This window comes from Kogia breviceps, chromosome 11 (genome assembly GCF_026419965.1).
Source record: "Kogia breviceps isolate mKogBre1 chromosome 11, mKogBre1 haplotype 1, whole genome shotgun sequence".
Lineage (NCBI taxonomy): Eukaryota > Metazoa > Chordata > Mammalia > Artiodactyla > Physeteridae > Kogia > Kogia breviceps.
In genome coordinates, this window is record NC_081320.1 from 40,812,560 (window position 1) to 40,832,635 (window position 20,076).

Here is a 20,076-nt window from a genome sequence, read left to right on the forward strand (position 1 = left end):
GGTAAGAATGGAGTCAAGGCTTCACGGAGAGAGTGTAGGGGAACAGGAGGGAAGCAGATAGGGTGAAGGTCTCGTAGCCATGTGAAAACCTTGGGCTCTGTCCTATCAGGGACTGGATGCCACTGATTTTAAGTATGGAGGAACATGATCAAACATGCGTTTGATAAATACACTCTAACTGGAAATAATGTAAATCTCCAACAAAAGAACAGTTAAACAAATTATGGGCTATAATAAAATTATTAGAAAGCATAAAATGTTTCAAATAGTTTTTATGCTATGGGAAAACATTCACAATACAATGTTAAGCAAAATAAAGCAGGCTACAAACCTGTATATATAGTATGATAAACAATCTGGGGAGAAAGAAGTGTGTTAACACAGGTCTCTGCAAAATCCCCACAGAAACAGGACTAGTGTTAGCTATGTTTAGACGGAAGAATTATGAGTGACATTTGTTTTCTTCTTTCTAATTTTTTCTATATTTTCCAAAGTTTTCTATAATCTGAAAAAAATCATTGATAATGATGTAGAGGCTCTGTGGAAAAGAGATTAGAGAAGATAAAGAACAGAAGTGGGCAGTTCTCCAAGAGAGGAGGCCAAGCCCACATCAGGGCAGTGAGGAGAATGGGTTCCAGAGCCATCAGGACGGCGAGTCTCCAGGATGCACTAGCCGGCTGCATGTGCAGTGCGGGGTCACGGAGCTGGAGGCAATAGCTCCCCAGCTTTTCTAGTGGGTGAGTGGGTGGCCCAAGTAAGTGTGGGAGAGGAAAATGGGTAGGTCCACGTTGGACACAGGGAGGATAATCACTAACTGGAAACACAAAAGTGGAGGTCAGGAAAGAGACCAAAGAAGAACAAACATATATTTTTAAAAGTCACTGTTGATGAAAACCACAATGAGATAGCACATCACATCTGTTAGAATGGCTATTATCAAAAAAATAAGAGATAACAAATGCTGGTGAGGAGGTGGAGAATGTGCTCTGTTGGTGGGAATGTACTGGTGCAGCCACTACGGAAAACAGTGTGGAGGTTCCTCAAAACATTAAAAATAGAACTGCTGTATGATCCAGCAATCCCACTTGTGGGTACATATCTGAAGGAGATGAAATCACGATCTCAAAAAGATATTTGCACCCCCATGTTCATTGCAGCACTATTTACGATAGTGAAGACATGGAAACAACGTACGTGTCCATGAATGGATAAAGAAAATGTGATATGTATATCTACATATAATGGAACACACATATAATGGAATACATATAATGGAAAATGTGATATATATACATATAATGGAATAGCCATAAAAAAAGAAAAAAATCCTGCCATTTGCAACAACATGTATGGACCGTAAAGGCAATGTGCTAAATGAAATAAGTCAGACAGAGAAAGACAAAACTGTATGATCTCACTTATATGTGGAATCTAAAAACATCAAACTCATAGAAACAATAGAACGGTGGTTGCCAGGAGCTGTGGGATGGGGGAATGGAGAGATGCTGGTCAAAGAGAATAAACTTGCAGTTTTATGATGAATAAGTTCTGGGGAGCAAATATGCAGCCCAGTGACTGTAGTTAAGAACACTGCATTGTATACCTGAAAGTTGCTATGACAGTAGAGCTTTAATGTTCTCACTGTAACAACAACAAGATAAATAAAATGGTAATTATGTGAGTGAAGGATGTGTTAACTAACTTTATTGTGGTAAACATTTTGCAATACAAATGTATGTCAAATCATCAAATTACATAGCTTACACTTATACAATGTTAAATGTCAATTATATCACAGTAAAGCTAGGAAAAAAGTCACGGTTAGAGAAGGGATAACAAAGGCCATTGGAAAAAGACGAGTTATCCCAAGGAGAACATGGGATGTGAAGAGAAAATCTGCTTGGGCCAGTAAAGGTTGTATTCTAGGGCTGGAAAGCTGGGAGTCAGGCTAATCAAAGTAGCCAGAAATTGCATTTTGTAAATGGATCCTTGAAAGCAATTACTACATACTATTGGAACTGTCTGTCTGCTCATGGTCTGGAGTCAACCACCTTTCATTTGTAGTACCTAGTCCAGTGCCTGGCCCATACCCAAATATATGCATTAATAAGTTAGTGAAAACACTTCTCTTAAAGGACACATTGGAAGAAATGCTTCAAGTTAAGAGAGTCAGGTTCTCTCTTCTCCAAATCTTTTCTCTTATCAGAAACGTTTAAACATCTTTGGTAGAGGTAGGTGATGGGAAAAGATGTTGAGTTACACAGAGGTTCAGAGCTCCAAGTCCTCCACATGATACAGTTGAAGGAGTACTGGGTGGGGAGCCTGCTGCCAGACTCTAACCCCAGCTCTGGCCCTGACTTGCTGGCAACCTCTCTGTGGGTTACAGTTTCCTAAAAGTTAAAGGTAGACTAGATGATCTTTAAGATCCCATGCAACTCTATGATTCTCAGATGGAAGTAGAAGGCTTCTTTGAAAGAGGGCCATAACAGAAATAAATTGGAACAGAAGTACTCTAATGAAAATGTATCAAATTAAAACCTGTCTCTTCCTAGAAGATGGGTACTTAATCCACTCCTACAACTATACTTATATTTTATTTTATTTTATTTATTTATTTTTTGTGTGGTACGCGGGTCTCTCACTGTTGTGGCCTCTCCCGTTGCGGGGCACAGGCTCCGGACGCGCAGGCTCAGCGGCCATGGCTCACGGGCCCAGCCACTCCGCGGCACGTGGGATCTTCCCGGGCCGGGGCACGAACCCGTGTCCCCTGCATTGGCAGGCGGACTCTCAACCCCTGCGCCACCAGGGAAGCTCTATACTTATATTTTAAAGCACAGATATCTTTCTGAAGATGCCCTACCTTCTTGCAGGCAAGCTTCATAGTCCCATAGAGCAAAGACTCCTCTTGCTGAGGTGAGAGTGTTATTAGCTGCCACACAATGAACACTACGTAATTTCCATTAATTAAATTTCGTGACATTCAGAATGAAGCAATAATTCTCAAAGTTTTTGGACTTTCAACACCTTTATACTCCTAAAAATTGAGGGCAATTTTGGTGAATGTGGATTTTATCTATTGATACTTACTATATTAGAAATTAAAACATTGTAAAAGAATTTTAAAAATACTTATTTCACAACCTAAGTGTCCACCAACAGATGAATGGATAAAGAAGGTGTGGTATGTATATATAATGGAATACTACTCAGCCATAAAAAGAATGAAATTCTGCCATTTGCAACAACATGGATGGACCTATAAGGTATTATGCTTAGTGAAACAAGTCAGACAGAGAAAGACAAATACTGTATTATATCACTGATGTGTGGAGTCCAGAAAATAAAACGAATGTATATAACAAAGCAGAAACAGACTCACAGATACAGAGAACAAACCACTGGTTACTAGTGGGGAGAAGGAAGGAGGGAGGGGCAAAATAGGGGTATAGGATTAGGAGATACAAACTATGTAAAAAATAAATAAGCAACAAGGATATATTGTATAGCATGGGGAAATATAGCCATAATTCTGTAATAATTTTAAATGGAGTATAACCTATAAAAATACTGAATCACTATGTTTTATGCCTGAAACTAATATAATCTTGTAAGTCAACTATACTTCAATAAAAAAACTTGCTTCTTAATTTATTTAAAAAAATAAGCCTGTTACATGCTAACATATAATCCAAAACAAAAATAAGAAGAGTGGCGTGTTATACATATTTTGCAAATCTCTTTAATGTCTGGTTTAACAGAAGACAGCTGAATTCTTATATTTGCTTCTGTATTAAGTTTGCTGTTATATGTTGTTCTGGTTAAAGTGTACATTAAAAAAAATCCAGTTTACACACATATGTAATTGGAAAAGAAAAGAGTATTTTAATATTCTTTTCAGATAATTGCCGATTTTCTGTTTTTTTGGGCTGCTCAGTTTTCAGGATGCAGGATCTTAGCTGCCCAACCAGGGACTGAAACTGCGCCCTCAGCAGTGAAAGCGCCAAGTCTTAACCACTGGACCACCAGGGAATTGCCTGATTTTCTTTCTTTTTTTTTTTTTTTGTGGTATGTGGGCCTCTCACTGTTGTGGCCTCTCCCATTACAGAGCACAGGCTCTAGACGCGCAGGCTCAGCGGCCATGGCTCACGGGCCCAGCCACTCCGCGGCACGTGGGATCTTCCCGGACCGGGGTGTGAACCCATGTCCCCTGCAGCAGCAGGAGGACTCTCAACCACTGCGCCACCAGGGAAGCCCTGATTTTCTTGATACTATACCAAATCTTGACAAGTGGTAGTTTAAATGTTGACATATTTACTTATATAATATGAAAAATATTACAATTATTTATGTCACTGCTGATCTCATTAGAAAAGTCTAAGTACTAGGAGATAGTCAATCTTATAGTGGTAGACACAAGTTTTCTAGAATTCTATTCTTTGCTTGAAAGATCAGATTTTCTCTTTGGCAATAAATACTGTCAGCTGTTTTCCTAGAGAAGTGACAGATTCACTTCCTCATTTTCAAGAAAATATCTGTCATATACCCAATTTGGAAAAATAAGTTTATCAGTCATTCTTTCAAGTGAAAGCTATGTTCCATGAAAAAGGCAGCTAGTTCAGCTCACTACACAAACCAAGGCTTTTCCTTGAACCAATCATCATATCTTGGTATGCAGCAGAAGTGCTTTATGTGTACTTCCATTACACTGCTGCCATGTGGTTGTGAAGAGTAAAATGCCAACTAGACTAGCACAGTTTGGTCCACTGTCTCAAATAGTGCTAAGGCATCAGCAGTTTTAGTCCTCCCTTCATTACTTTTGCATCATCTGTACAAATGTCAATACAGTAAAAAAGACACATAATATCCTAGTATTATTTTGAAATTTGTTTTGACCTGGCAAATCCCCTGAAGGGGTCTCAGCAACTCCCAGAGGCCCATGGACCACACTTTGAGAACCACTTGATTAAAGCATCCCTTTGAAATACCTAAAAGGAAATGGTTTACTAAATGGAGAGTAAAAAGATTTCAAGAGGAATGCTTTAATTACCTAAGATAAATTGTTTTCAAGCACTATGCCAACTATAAAACTATTCTTTTTTTTTTTTTTTGCGGTATGCAGGCCTCTCATTGTTGCAGCCTCTCCCGTTGCGGAGAACAGGCTCCGGACGCGCAGGCTCAGCGGCCTAAAACTATTCTTATGAAAGGAAGTCTCCAATGAACCCCTAAGAGGTAACCAACCATTAACTTAGTTATTCTATGACAGTCTCATGAGCAATATATGCATATCTCTAATTAATTAATTTCTAATGAATGCAAAGGCACAAAATTTAAAAAGGTAAAAAATTAGTCTTTCTCCAACCTCTGTACCCCAGTCACTCAGTTCCTTGTCCCAAAGGCAACAACTATTACCAGTATTTTGGGTATCCTTCCAGAGATAATCTATGCATATACAAGTATGTGCATCTATGTAAGCACAAATACTTTTTTATTAAAGACTACAAACGGTGGCAGTGTACACATGCTTCTGAAACTTGATTTTTTTTTTAAGCCTAATTTACTGTGTCTTGGAGACTATTCCCCTATCTCTCATGGTACTGGATACAATTCCTAGTAAAAAGATTGCCTAGATGTAAGGCCCCAGATATTTACTTTTATTTAAAAATATTTTTAATTTATATTTGTTTCTAATAAACACAAGCCTAATTAAGGCAAGCAAATTAGTGGCAATTCTTTGTATTTTTTATATATGAGGCATCCATACCATGATCTGCTATTTTTCATTTCTTTTTTAGTGCCATAAGTGAGAAACTATTTTTATAACTAATTTTCTCATAATGTATTGGGTTTTTTTTGTTTTTTTTTAATCTCTCATAATGTTTTAACTAGAGCATAATGCCTTTATTTTGGGGCCAAGCTATATAGCTCCTGACCATTTGGTAGCCTGATTTATACTTTTATAGTTACTTATTCTTTTGGCTTTACCATTTAGACCGCTGAATCATTTCCTTCTTTCCAACAGGCCTTTTCTTTTGGGCAGCCAGGAAGCCTAAGCAAAAGAAGAACAGGTTTTTTTAATGGACTGTGTCTTTTTTTTTTTAATTGAGGTATAGTTGATTTACAATATTATATAAGTTTCAGGTGTACAACATAGTGATTCACAATTTTTAAAGGTTATACTCCATTTATAGTTATTATAAAACATTAACTATACTCCCTATGCTGTATAATATGTCCTTGTAGCTTATTTATTTTATCTCTGAATCCCCTACCCCTATCTTGGCCCTCCCCGCTTCCCTCTCCCCACTGGTAACCACCAGTTTGTTCTCAATATCTGTGAGTCTATTTCTTTTTGTTATATTTACTGGTTTATTGTATTTTTTAGATTCCACATACAAGTGATGTAATACAGTATTTGTCTTTCTCTGTCTGACTTATTTCACTAAGCATAATACCCTCCAGGTTAATCCATGCTGTTGCAAGTGGCAAAATTTCATTCTTTTTATAGCTGAGTAGCAGTGGTGTCACCCATACCAGGCCCTAAAAACTGAAGGACCTGTGACTTGATTTATCTCTCTGTTTCCATACCAGCCCCTGAGAGCTGAAGGACACTTGCCCTGACTTATCTTTGTGCTCGTTTCAAAAGTACCTGGCATTTGGCAGAGATGTTTTGCAGCTGTACTTTGAGAGATACATGCTTTGAGAGATATATAGTGGTGAACTCCCTCAAATCGGTTCTGACTTGACCATAAGAACAAGCATGCGTGGAGGAAACGTGGAAGTGTCCAAAAGTTACCTTTGCTTCATTACCATGCTATGATCTCTGCTCAAGGGGGCATTTGTACTCTGCTAGGCACAGTCTGTGCCATGTGCAAAGGACCATGGAAGACTGTGCATGCCCTGGCTGCCCCCGGCTGCCCCTGAAAATCTCCACCCCTTTTCTCAAGCCCTAATGACCTATCTGCCTCCTAACCCTTAAAATCCCTTACTCTGCTCCCTTCAGGGAGAAAGTATCTTTAGAACATGAGCTCTCCTTTCTCCATTCTTGATCAATGAATAAAGTCTATGCTCTGCTATGTCGAACCTGATCTCATTCAATTGACATTTGTGACTCTAGGCAGAGGACCCATTGAGGGGTCCCCGACACTTAGGGGATCAGTAACAGGGGACTGTACCTTAATAAGGAAGGGTGTGTTGCTCAAGAACCGTGAGAGGGAGCTGCTAGGACTTTGCGCCCCTACCCTGAGCTTGCAGTGCTGGGTGGTGAGTAATGGCCAAGGCCAAGGCCAGGGTTAGACTATGATGACTATGATAGCAGCTCAGAGGCTTCTGAAGACACAACACTGTGGCACAAACTAGACACAAACTACACAAACTAGTGTGCATTGAAACACTGACCAGTTTACAGGTAAGGCTGTGATGAAAGCATTAGGTAGTACTTCATAGTTCTCACAGATTTCACATATTATTTTATTGAGATCTTACATCTAGTATAATTGTTAAGAGAACAGACTCTAGCGCCAGCCCACCAGGGTTCAAATCCCAGTTTAACAGGTGTGTAAATCTTGGGCAAGGTACTTAATCTCTCTTTGGCCCAGTTTTCTCATCTGTGAAACAGGGATATTCACAGTATCACCTCAGAGAGGTTCTGTAAGCATTAAACAAGAACAAGGTCTGGGCAAAACATAAGGGCTATTATAAGTATTTATTATTATTATTGCTATCCTATGAGGAAGGCAAGACTGGAATCAGCCCCAAGCCCCTCAAAACATTATACTTTTGGAACTACTTGCTCATGGTGACACAGCTGGTTTTCAAAAATACCATTCTTGGGAATTTCCTGGCGGTACAGTGGTTAGGACTCCGTGCTTTCACTGCTGAGGGCCTGGGCTCAATCCCTGGTCAGGGAACTAAGATTCCACAAGCCACGTGGCGCCCCCAAAACAAAAACAAACCCAAACACCATTCTCACTGCACACTCTCATTTTTAAAGTGTAGGGCAAGAGTAACTGGGCTTATTTGGATTGTGAAAGTGCTGAGAGCTAAATTGGGCAGGTTCTGCTACCTAAGGAGATTTGAGTCTCAACAAGCAAAAGGTCACTTTCTGACCTGTAACTAGCCTGGCACTGAGCAGTGCTGCCTTGCATGAAGCAGACCTTGCCCTCTCTACCAAGTAATAGGAAAGTGAACAGAAGAGTATACCTCTCTTGGGGAGCAGATGCATGGCGTCCTGGTGGCCCTGCCATTCTCGCACAGTGTTGAACAATGCCTCCCGTTCACTCTGTAACATGTTCTGCAGCTTCCTCTCCTGGACTATTAACTTCAAGCGCTTTATCCGTTCCCCAGAGCGTGAGATGAAGTCAGGTCTGTGAAGTTGCAGTGATTCCTGAGGAGGAGAAAAAGCGCCCAACCTCACATTAATGATGTAGGCTTTTCTCCAAGGGTCTAGAAAAAACAGTACCTGCCTAACAGGTTTGTAACTTATAGAAAATATATAGAGTTGAAGAATTATCTAACAACTCCCTGTGTGGGAAAGCTCCAGGAGGAAAATCAGATGGATCAAAGAAATGCCTTTGGAATAAGCCAAGAACTAAGACTGTGGCAACAACTCTCCCCAGTGTTGATGGGATAAAGCTTCGCCCATTGTGCTATTTTTAATTTCCCTTCAAAGAAATACATCATTAAAAAAAACATTTTCTGGACTTCCCTGGTGGTGCAGTGGTTAAGAATCCACCTGCCAATGCAGGGGACACAGGTTCGATCCCTGGTCCGGGAATATCCTACAGGCCGTGAAGCAACTAAGCCCTTGTGCCACAAATACTGAAGCCCATGCACCTATAGCCTGTGCTCCGCAACAAGAGAAGCCACTACAATGAGAAGCTTGTGTACCGCAAAGAAGAACCAACGCAGCCAAAAAGAAAATAACTAACTAAATAAATGTAAAAAACAAAACAAAAACATTTTCTTTAGCTCCCCAGGTACTTATAAAGAAGAGAGCCGGTGCCTTTAAAACCCCGTGTGAAGCAGAAATAGGAGTTACGTAAATGCAGGAACAAATATAAGGCTGACGCAAACATCAGCCCTCTACTGCACTCCACGTGCTGGTATCTATCTACAAACCCAACGAGCAGCTACACAACATCCTCCCTTCTATTGCCTTGCCCCCAGATACTGAGGGTGATGTACGATTTATAAGTTAACAGTAAGGCAGCCTTTGATTAATGAGTGTGAGAACAGATAACTGTGGAGGTGCTAGAAACGAGGATCACTTGACTGTACTTCAGAAAGCCAAGTCACAGGTTTAACTCTTTTGTATCTTGCCCCTTCTCCCTCCTTAAACATATGGCTAAAATTAACTCAATGTCACTGTACCTGTAGGGTTGCTCTCACAAATGGCTTCAGTGGGTCTCTGCCTGGGCCTGCTACTGAACTGTGGCTGTCCATGTGCTGTCCTTGCCAGTTCTGTTCCTGTAGTGGCTCCCTCCCAGGTGTGGTGTTGGTTACTGGTGCAAACCAGGAGACACCAGGGCCATGAAACTTGGGCAGGTTTTCCTTCTTAGGACCAGACTTCACATTTTCCACAGGAACAAACCATGAAACTCCTATAGGAATTATTTTTTAGAAAAAAAAAAGATTTTTCACTTTTTTCATCAGAGACATGCATAATATAGGCTCTCAGGGACTCAGCTATCAGCGGCCACCAGGATGCCCTAGAGTCTGCTTAACTGCAGGTGTGACTCAGTAATTGTAGTGTTGGATGCAGTCAGCCCTCTGTATCCATGTACACAGAATCCTTGGATTCAGGGGGCAGTACTATGCCATTTTATATAAAGGACTTGAGCATCCATGGATTTTGGTATCCATGAGTGGTCCCGGAACCAATCTCCTGCAGATACGGAGGGATGACTGTACTTTCAAAATTTGCCAAGGTGGTGCTGGATAAAAGATAGGGTCAACATAAAGTCATTTAGAAACAAAGAATCTTAGCTTTGCAAAAGACTTGAAATTCACTAGTTTTTCTACTAAGAAAGCAGAATTAGAAACTGACCTTCCCAGCAGCTCTGCTTATTCTTCCTTAACTTTCTGTCCCCAAGATAATTGGTAAGCAGCCTTTTCTCTTCTATCTTTTCTTCTGACCAAGAAGTCACATCACTGTCCTCTTCTACTCTAGCCTCGCTAGAACTTGGAGTCGGGAAAGTCATTCCAACATCTCGAGTGTGTTTTCTGACACCATTCACAATCTCCAACGTACCTAAGGGGAAGAGCCTTGAGACTTGGTTGGCAGGTATATTCAAGTCAGTAAATGAAAACTTAAAAAAAAATTAATCATTTATTTTCTATTCTGTAAAGAAAAGGAATTGAGAAGATCTAAAATCTGGTAAAATAGGGAATTCCTGGTGGTCCTGTGGTTAGGACTCCACACTTCCACTGCAGGGGGCACTGGTTCGATCCCTGGCTGGGGACGATCCCACGTGCCGCGCAGTGTGGCAAAAATAAATAAATAAATAAATAAATCTGGTAAAATATTCAAAACAATCATTGAGACACATTTTTAACAAGTATCGTTATGTAAAAATATTTGTTGAAGATAGTGCTCTGAATGAATGCAAAAGACAATGCAAGCAGAGTTGAAAGGTGATATAAACTGTTTTGGAATCATATTATTGTACTTACTACATCAAGCCTCTTCAAAGTTTTATTGTAATTTCATTATGTGAAGATTTTATATTTCCTTATTTTTTAGAACAAGTTTGAGTTGTATTTTCTCTTATTGTCATCAGAAAGTATCCTATGATAAGTAATATACATGTTTTTCTTATTATGATACCTGAATAAGAAAGGGTAGTTTCACTATTGGATTTTTTTATTCCACTTCAGTAAATGAAAAAAATGTAAGCCTTCAAAATCGCAGGCTACTGGTTCCTCTTGGGTGGGGTGAAGGGGTATGAGGGAGAGAGAAGAAGAGAGGGAAGACGAGGGTAGAGATAGAGAGATGGAGGATGTGTGTGTCTGTGACAGAGAGAGAGAGAGAGAGAGAGAGAGAGGGTTTTCATTTGTCAGTTTAGATATTAGAGGGAAAGAACTACTCATATGGATTCAATGGGAAAAGGATTTCTGTTCTGGTCCCAAGTGAGAGGGACAGTAAGTGCTTCTAGTCCTACTGGCAGTTACCCAGGTAAGGAAGAGGTTAACAGATATAAAGACATGACTCGAAGGGAAAAATCATCAAGGGGCAAGTTTATCTCTGTGTTATAAAGTCAACAGATATAGGAAGTCATAAAGTGAAAAGCCTCCTCCCCACTCTTGTTCCTCATTCATTACATTTATAACCCTGTGATTCCAGAGGATTTTTTGCACACATTCAAGCAATTCTCTTCCTTCATTTTTAAAATACATGTAGTAGCATGCTATACACTATTTTGTACCTTGCTTTTTCCTTTTAACTATATATCTTGGAGATCTTGACATATTAGTAGCAAGAGCTTCCTCATTCCATGTAGGACTTCATTATATGGATATACAATAATTTACTTAACAATTTGGCTACTGATGGACATCTAAGTTGATTTTACTTTTCTGCTTATAATAATCATACTCCAGTGGTTAATTCTGTACACTTGCCATTTTACACATATGCACTGTATATTTATAGGCTAAACTCCTAAAGTAAAAGTGCTGGGTCAAAGTAATTTTGATAGAAACTGCCAAACAGGGGTTCTACTCCCAACTTATATTCCTACTAGAATGTACCTATTTCCTTACAGGCTTGCCCACAAACTTACTATCAAACTTAGATTTCTGTCAATCTCATAGGTGACAAATGGCATTTGAGTATAGTTTTAATCTTCATTTCTTTTATTGTGAGTGAGGTTGAGTATGTTACCATAGTTTTAAGAGCTACCTGCATTTCAATGGAAGTGTTTAAATTAATTTACCTGCTTGTATGCCCTTATTTAACATATGTACATTTTGCTTGTTGCAAAGTGTAGAGCTCGAGCTCCAGAAACTGCTGGTAGAAGACGAAACAGAGTCAGAAGAAATATGGTCTGTCACCTGGAAAAACAAGAGATCCTGTCATCATTACCTGTAGTCAATGGCACAGTTACCCAAGGGATAAGAAAATACTATCACCAAGAGCCCTTTCTAATTCAGTTCAAACTGTTGATATGAGGTTGCCAGGAAGCTTGTGACGATGTGAACATGCTACTACACACTTCGGGATGGGGAGGGGGATGCTGCTGCAGTTGGATGTGGACCTGAGCTCTGTGTGTGTGTGATTGTGTGTGTGTGTGTGTTTGCGCGTGCGCTTAAAAGCACCTCAAAATTTCTTAAAAGACAGGGAGGAATGAATAAACAAAAACCAACAGGCAAAAAAGACAGGCAATATTGTTCAGAATGGAGGTCATTCTAAACTTGAAGCTCCCCTGTACCAAAGGTATAGACTTTGCAGATTTTGAAGCATTTAGCAGCAAAGCCTTTCATCCAAAGGGCAGTTTGTAAATGAGTGTTGATGAAAAGAATGACAACTGAAACAGCGCTGTACTACACTTTCTCACTCTTTTCCAGCTGGTAAGAAATGTTATAGTGAGGAAAGGGCAACTGGCTTTTTTTCATCTGTGTGCAAAGCTTAACTAAAAAGTCCATGAAAAATGCAGTCACATTGCCAGACGGAATTTGTAGCCATGTACCTGGACGTGTTTCCTTCTGGTGTGCTCTGAAGTAATTTGGGGATAACCTGTATTCAATGGTTTCTTGTTTTTCTTGCTCTGCTTCTCAAGGTATCTCCTCTGATGGTCAGTGATGCTGCTGTATAATTTAATTCGCCTGGGTGACAAACAAACTCTTTCATGGCCAAAAGCATGGATCAGTCGGGCAGTATCAATGGTGGAAATAGAGCTGCTCCTCTCATGCAGAGTCACTTCCTTATCTGTTTGGGTCAATATATCTGATTCCACAGAAGTGGTGGTAGAAAGGATGTTGGTGGCAGTATCTGTGAGCAGCTCACTCTCCTCTGATTGTCTAGAATCTGAAGAAGTGTTACTTATATAATGAAAACCTGGCTGTTTTCTCAGAATATATTTATCAAATTTAATCTGTTCAATTTTAATCTGATTGGACCTCCCAGCTTGATGAGTAGAAAGAACCTTGTTTTTTTTAAGATCGCCTGTGTTTTTATGGCACTTCTCCAGGCTTTTATACCGTTTCTTTTTCTGAAGCTTGTTTTTCTGCTGTTGCTGTCTACCACTCCATTCCTTAACATCTTGCTCCCCTTTGCTATCATCCTGTGTACTTTCTGAGGGCTGGAGAGAATGTGTGATGGGATGCTGAAGAAGTTTAGCCAAACGATCAAGTCGCTCCACCAAAGAAAGCTGCTTCTTGGCACTGAACTCAGGAGGTTTCTGTTGCCTCTGTCGCTCCTGATACCTGTTCCAGAGTTCATTTAAACTCACAGTGTGCTGAGTTGTTAACTCTGGGGTGCCCTTATGATCCCTTTTTAGGTCATTAACTTGTTTGTCGTATTTTAGAAAATCTCTAGCCTGACTTTTAGTAGTATGCTTTACTTCTTTGTTTTCCAAGTTTACATTGATACTGAGGCTCTCTAGTGTGGTATAATCTGACTTTGTCTTTGCCACATTTTGATAAGAGGAAGGAAGACAAGTGTGTTCTCTTTGTTTGTCTGGATGATGCTGAAAGGAATCTTTCCAAGAATGCCTCATGAAAACTCTTCTTCCTAAGGATTCATGGCAAAAATCTTGATCACTTGGTAGGTGCACTGGATGATGAAAGTAAAACTTAGCTGACCTGAAGACAGAATGGGTGGTATTTTCAAATTCTGAATGACATCTGGACTCTGAAAAGGCGAAAAAAAAAAAAAAGATTTTGAAGGATTTTCAAAATATTTACATTCCCTTTATTTATTTATTTATTTTTTTTTGCGTTATGCGGGCCTCTCACTGTTGTGGCCTCTCCCGCTGCGGAGCACAGGCTCCGGACGCACAGGCTCAGCGGCCATGGCTCACGGGCCCAGTCGCTCCACGGCATGTGGGATCTTCCTGGACCGGGGCACGAACCCGTGTCCCCTGCATCGGCAGGCGGACTCTCAACCACTGCGCCACCAGGGAAGCCCTACATTCCCTTTAGAAATAGTATTCACATTTAATTCTTTAGATACAAAACAAAGACTGAAGGAAAGAATGGTCTATATAAAAGATTCAGAAAATTCACTGCCTGGACAAAGGATTCATGCCTTGTGCCTAGTGGCCAGATTGGCATGGTAATAGTTTAAGAGACTCAGGATCAAAAGACCCAGATTCTGGGCTGGATTCTGCCACGGACTGGCTGTATGACCTTGAGGAGGGCATTTTGGTTCCTGGGACTGTAACAGCAACTGCTATGTATTACTGCTTGCTATGTGTTGGGTATTATGATATATGCTCTATATCTGTTTTTTTCCCCTCTTATAAAACTGAGAGAGAGGTATTATTAATCTCATTTTCAGCTAAGAAACCTGAGACTTTATTTTTATCATCAGTAATTAAATGGATGGAATTTTTAAAACTCCAACTCTTTACATGTTTTAGAGCCTTGAAAAATTCTTTTTTGTGAACCATCTTCACACCCCTTCAATTTTTTTTATTGTGGTAAAATACACCTAATATAAATTACCATCTTCCATCTTCACATTTTGACAGTCATTCTATATCAAAATAGGCATTTTAAGATGTAGAACATCTTAACAACTATAAACCATAATTGTAAACATTAATTCAGTTTCCATACACATTTTTAGAGTTCTAAGTCATGGAAGAAACAGACATACACATGAAACAGAGTATCACTTGTAACTATGGGATCCATTCTACCTTCTCTATAGATTATTGGTAATCAGAATTTTCACTAAATACTCTGGGAATCCCTAAGACAATTTCCCCAAAATATAGTGGGATACATGGAATCTGCTTTTTATATCTAAAGTATAAAAAGACTCTGAAACCTCCCAATGAACAAAAGTCCAGGACCAGGTGGCTTCACTGCTGAATTCTACCAAACATTTAAGGAAGAATTAATATGAAATATTCTCAAACTCTTCCAATAAACAGAACAGGAGAGAACACTTCCAAACTTATTTTATAAGGCCCACATTACCCTGTTATCCAGACGTTACCTAGATACCCAGTGTAGATACACTACAAGAAAATTACAAGCCAATATCCCTGATGAACATAAATGCAAAAAAAAAACCCAAACAAAACATTAGCACACCAAATTCAATAATATATTAAAAGGATTATATACTATGATCAAGTGGGATTTATTCCAGGGATGCAAGGACGGTTCAACATCTACAAATCAATCAATGTGGTACATGACACTAACCAAATAAAGGATAAAAATCAGATTAATCAATAGATGTAGAAAAAGCATTTGAGAAAATTCAAAATCCATTCATGATAAAAACTCTCAACAAAGTAGGTCTAGAGGAAACATAGCTCAACGACCATTCCTGACAAGACCATAGCTAACATACTCAATGGTGAAAAATGGAAAGCGTTTCCTCTAAGATCAGGAACAAGACAAGGATATCCACTGGCATCACGTTTATTGAACACAGTATTGGAAGTCCTAGCCAGAGCAATTAGGCAAGAAAAAGAAACAAAAGGCACCCAAATCAGAAGAGAAGCAAAATTGTCACTATGTGAAAATGGCATGATTTTATATATAGAAAACCCTAAAGACTCCACCAAAAAAACTGATACAACTAATATATTCAGTAAAGTTGCAGTATACAAAATTATTTAACAGACAAAAATCTGCTGCATTTCTATACATTAATAATAAAGTATCAGAAAAAGAAATTAAAACAATCCTATTCATAATTGCATCAAAAGAAGAAAATACCTAGGAATAAATTTAACCAAGGAGGTAAAAGACCTGTATACTGAAAACATTGATGAAAAAAGCTGAAAAAGACAGGAAAAATGGGAAAATATTCTGTGCTCACAAATTGGAAAAATTAATATTGTTAAAATGTCCATACTACTCAAAACAATCTACAGATTCAATGCAATCCCTATCAAAATTCCAATGGCATTTTCCACAAAAATAGAACAATCCTAAAATTTTTATGTAACCACAAAAGACTCCAAATAGCCAAAGCAATCTTTAAAAAGTAGAAGAAAACTGTAGGCATCACACTCCCAGAATTCAAACTATGTTACAAAGCTACAGTAATCAAAATGGTATAGTACTGGCATAAAAACAGACATGTAGATCAATGGAACAGAATAGAGAGACCAGAAATAACCTCTCACATATAAGGCCAATTGCCTTATGACAAAGGAGCCAAGAATATACAATGGGGAAAGGATAGTCTCTTCAATAAATGGTACTGGGAAAACTGGATAGCCACACGCAAAAGAATGAAACTGAACCATTATCTTACACCACACACAAAAATCAATTCTAAATGGATTGAAGATTTAAATATAAGATCTGAAACCATAAAATTCCTAGAAGAAAACGTAGGCAGTAAGAGCCTTGACACTGGTGTTAGCAATAATTTTTTGAATTTGATGCCAAAAGCAAAGACAACAAAAGCAAAAGTAAATAGTAGAAGTACATCCAACTGAAAGGCTTCTGCAATGCAAAAGAAACCATCAGACTACTGAATGGAAGAAGATATTTGCAAATGATATATCTGACAAGGGGTTAACATCCAAAATAGACAAAGAATTCAACTCAAATAAAAACAAACAACGCAATTAAAAAATGGGCACAGGATCTTAATAGACATTTTTGTAAAGAAGACATACAAATGGCTAACAAATACAGGAAGAGATGCTCAGCATCAATAATCATCAGGGAAATGCAAACCAAAACCACAATAAGATATCATGTCACACCTGTTAGAATGGCTATAATCAAAAAGACAAGAAATAACAAGCATTAGTGAGGATATGGAGCTAAAGGTTCCTTTTTCTGTGCACTGTTAGTGAGAATGTAATTGGTGTTGCCACTATGGAAATCAGTATGGAGGTTACCCAAAGAGTTAAAAATGGAACTACCATATGATCCAGCAATTCTGCTTCTGGGTCTATACACAAAACAATTGAAAGCTTGGTCTTGGAGAGATATTCATATATCTGTGTTCACTGCAGCTTTATTTAAAATAGCCAAGACATGGAAACAACCTAAGTGTCCACTGATAGATGGATAAAGAAAATGTGGTATGGGGGGGGGGGTGGGAGGAATTGGGAGATTGGGACTGACATATATACACTATTGATACTATGTATAAAATAGATAGCTAATGAGAACCTACTGTACATAGCACAGGGAATTCTACTCAATGCTCTGTGGTGACCTAAATGGGATGGAAATCCAAAAAAGAGGGGACATATGTATATGTATAGCTGATTCACTTTGCTGTACAGTAGAAATGAACACAACACTGTAAAGCAACTATACTCCAATAAAAATTAAAACAAAACAAACAAAAAGAAAATGTGGTATAGAGGAAAGTGGGCAAGATGGCAGAGTAAAAAGACCTTGGGCTCACCTCCTCTCACAAGCACACCAATATCACAACCATCTGCAGAACAACCATTAACAAAAACCATACACACACAAAAAACTGGAATCCATAAGAAAAGATCTCCTACACCAAAAGACATAAAGAAGGAATCACAACAAAACCAGCAGTAGGGGAAGAGTCACGATATAATCAAATCCCATAACCTCTATGTAGGCAACCTGAAAACTGGAGAGTAAATATATTACAGAGGTTCTCCCAGGCTGGGGGTCTGGCACTGTTGAGATGAGCCCACAGAGCATTTGGCTTTGAAGGCCAGAAGGCTTAATTGCAGGAGCCCCACAGGACTGGGGAAAATAGAGATTTCGCTCTTAAAGGGTGCACATGAAATCTCATATACCCTGGGACACAGGGCCAAAGTAGTAATTTGATAGGAGCCTGGGCCAGACCTACCTGCTGCTCTTGGAGAGTCTCCTGGAGCAGCAGGGGTTGGGGGAAGGTGGCTGTGGCTTGCCCTGGGGACATAGACACTGGTGGCAGACATATTGGGGACTACAGTTGGTGGATGACATATTGGCTCATTAGCTCCAAAACCTGGCCCCACCCAACAGCCTGAAGACAACAGTGCTGGGATGCCTCAGGCCAAAGAACTAACTGGGTCAGGACACAGCTCCACCCATTAGCAGACAGGCTGCCTAAAGACTAAAAAGCTCACAGTTGCCTTTGGACTTGCCCCTAGACATGGCCCAGCCCACCAGAGGGCCAAGACCCAGCACCACCCACCAGCAGACAGGCACAGGACTCTCCCACCAGGAAGCCAGGCACCAGTCTCATTTACCAGCCTCTAGACCAGTCTCATTTACCAGGATGCAGGCACCAAAAGCAAGAAAACTATGATTCTGCAGTGCAGGCCAGAGCCTACCCTGGGACCAGCTGGGCCCTGGACTGGCCCACTAGCAGGCCAAAGAAACCTTCAGGACACTCCAGATCCTGTACCCAACTGTGTCTGGAACCGACACCACCCCCACAACAATCTGAAATGAGCTCTGGGATCCCAGGACCCTGCAGCTGGACTCCAGGGACCAGCTCTGCCTGCCAGTAGACCAGCACTAACCCCAGGATCTGGTTTCAACTACCAGTGGGTAGGCAACAACCCTAGGGTCTTCAGGACCCTGACTCCACCCACCAGGGAGCCAGCATTAGCCCCAGGGCCCCTAGGATTCTGCAACCAGCCACATTGTAACCAGGCCCTGATAAACAGCAGCCAGCAGCATCCACACAAGGCAGGACCTGGCAACCAACCAGACTAGGGGCCTACCAGACTGCCCACATAGTTAGCCCACCACAACAGAAGGCCCAAGTAGCCCTCTTAGGGTGAACCCCTAGAGCACACAGCTTGGGTAAGGAGAGGGGAGTGCACTGTTGGAGTGCACAGGATGCCCCCTACAGAGGGCCACTACTCCAAGGTTGAGAGATGTAACTTACCTACTACATACATAAAAATACAAATAGCAACTTATTGACAAAATGAGATGGCAGAGGAATATGTTTCAGATGAAGGAACAAGATAAAATCCCAGAAAAAGAACTAAGTGAAGTGGAAATAGGCAATCTACCCAAGAAATAGTTCAGAGTAATGATCATACAGATGATCAAAGAACTCAGGAGGAGAATGGATGCACAGAATGAGAAGTTATAAGTTTTAAGAAAAGAGTTAGAAAATATAAAGAACAACCAGAAATGAAGAATACAATAACTGAAATGAAAAATACAGTGGAACCAATCAAAGTAGAAAAAAGGATTCAGAAGAATGGATCAGTGAGCTGGAAGACAGAGTAGTGGAAATCACTGCCACTGAACAGAAAAAAAGATTAAAAAAAAAAAAAAAGAAATGAGGACGGTTTAAAAGATCTCTGAGACAACATCAAGAGCACTAATATTCACATTACAGGGGACCCAGAAGAAGAGAGAAAGAGCCCGGGAAAATATTTGAAAGAAAGAGCTCAGGAAAATATTTGAAGAGATAATAGCTGAAAACCTCCCTAACCTGGGAAAGGAAATAGTCATCCAAGTCCAAGAAGCGCAGGAAATCCCATACAGGATAACCCAAAGAGGAACACACCAAGACACACTATAATCAAAATGTCAAAAATTAAAGATACAGAGAATACTAAAAGCAGGAAGGGGAAAGCAACAAATAACATACAAAGGAACTCCCGTAAGACTATCAGCTGACTTTTCAGCAGGCACTCTGCAGGTCGAAGGGACTGGCATGATATATTTAAAGTGATGAAAGGGAAAAACCTACAACCAAGAATATTCTACTCAGCAAGGCTGTTGTTCAGATTTGACAGAGAAATCAAAAGCTGTATACACAAGTAAAGGCTAAAAGAATTCAGCACCACTAAACCAGCTTTACAACAAATGTTAAAGGTGCAAAAGAAAAGACCACAACTAGATATGAGAAAATTATGGAACAAAAAAGCTCACTAGTAAACATACAGTAAAGGTAGGAAATCATTCACAAACAAAGCTAGCAGGAAGATT

At 39.8% G+C, this 20,076-nt stretch overlaps 1 protein-coding gene across 6 annotated transcripts in view; it reads right to left on the reverse strand.

Moving 5' to 3' along the window:
• The window catches only part of ALMS1 (ALMS1 centrosome and basal body associated protein), a 203,157-nt gene that overhangs the window by 2,050 nt on the left and 181,031 nt on the right, over positions 1-20,076 (reverse strand). For 5 of the 6 annotated variants that reach the window (XM_067007400.1, XM_067007398.1, XM_067007403.1 and 2 more), the window contains 6 exons: positions 12,687-13,849; positions 11,934-12,051; positions 10,046-10,249; positions 9,370-9,599; positions 8,200-8,383; positions 5,983-6,046 (listed from right to left, as the gene is read on the reverse strand). In XM_067007400.1, the coding sequence (XP_066863501.1) occupies positions 5,983-6,046; positions 8,200-8,383; positions 9,370-9,599; positions 10,046-10,249; positions 11,934-12,051; positions 12,687-13,849 (1,963 nt within the window). The remainder of the gene's footprint in view (positions 1-5,982; positions 6,047-8,199; positions 8,384-9,369; positions 9,600-10,045; positions 10,250-11,933; positions 12,052-12,686; positions 13,850-20,076) is intronic. The other variant, XM_067007399.1, reaches the window with a different exon arrangement.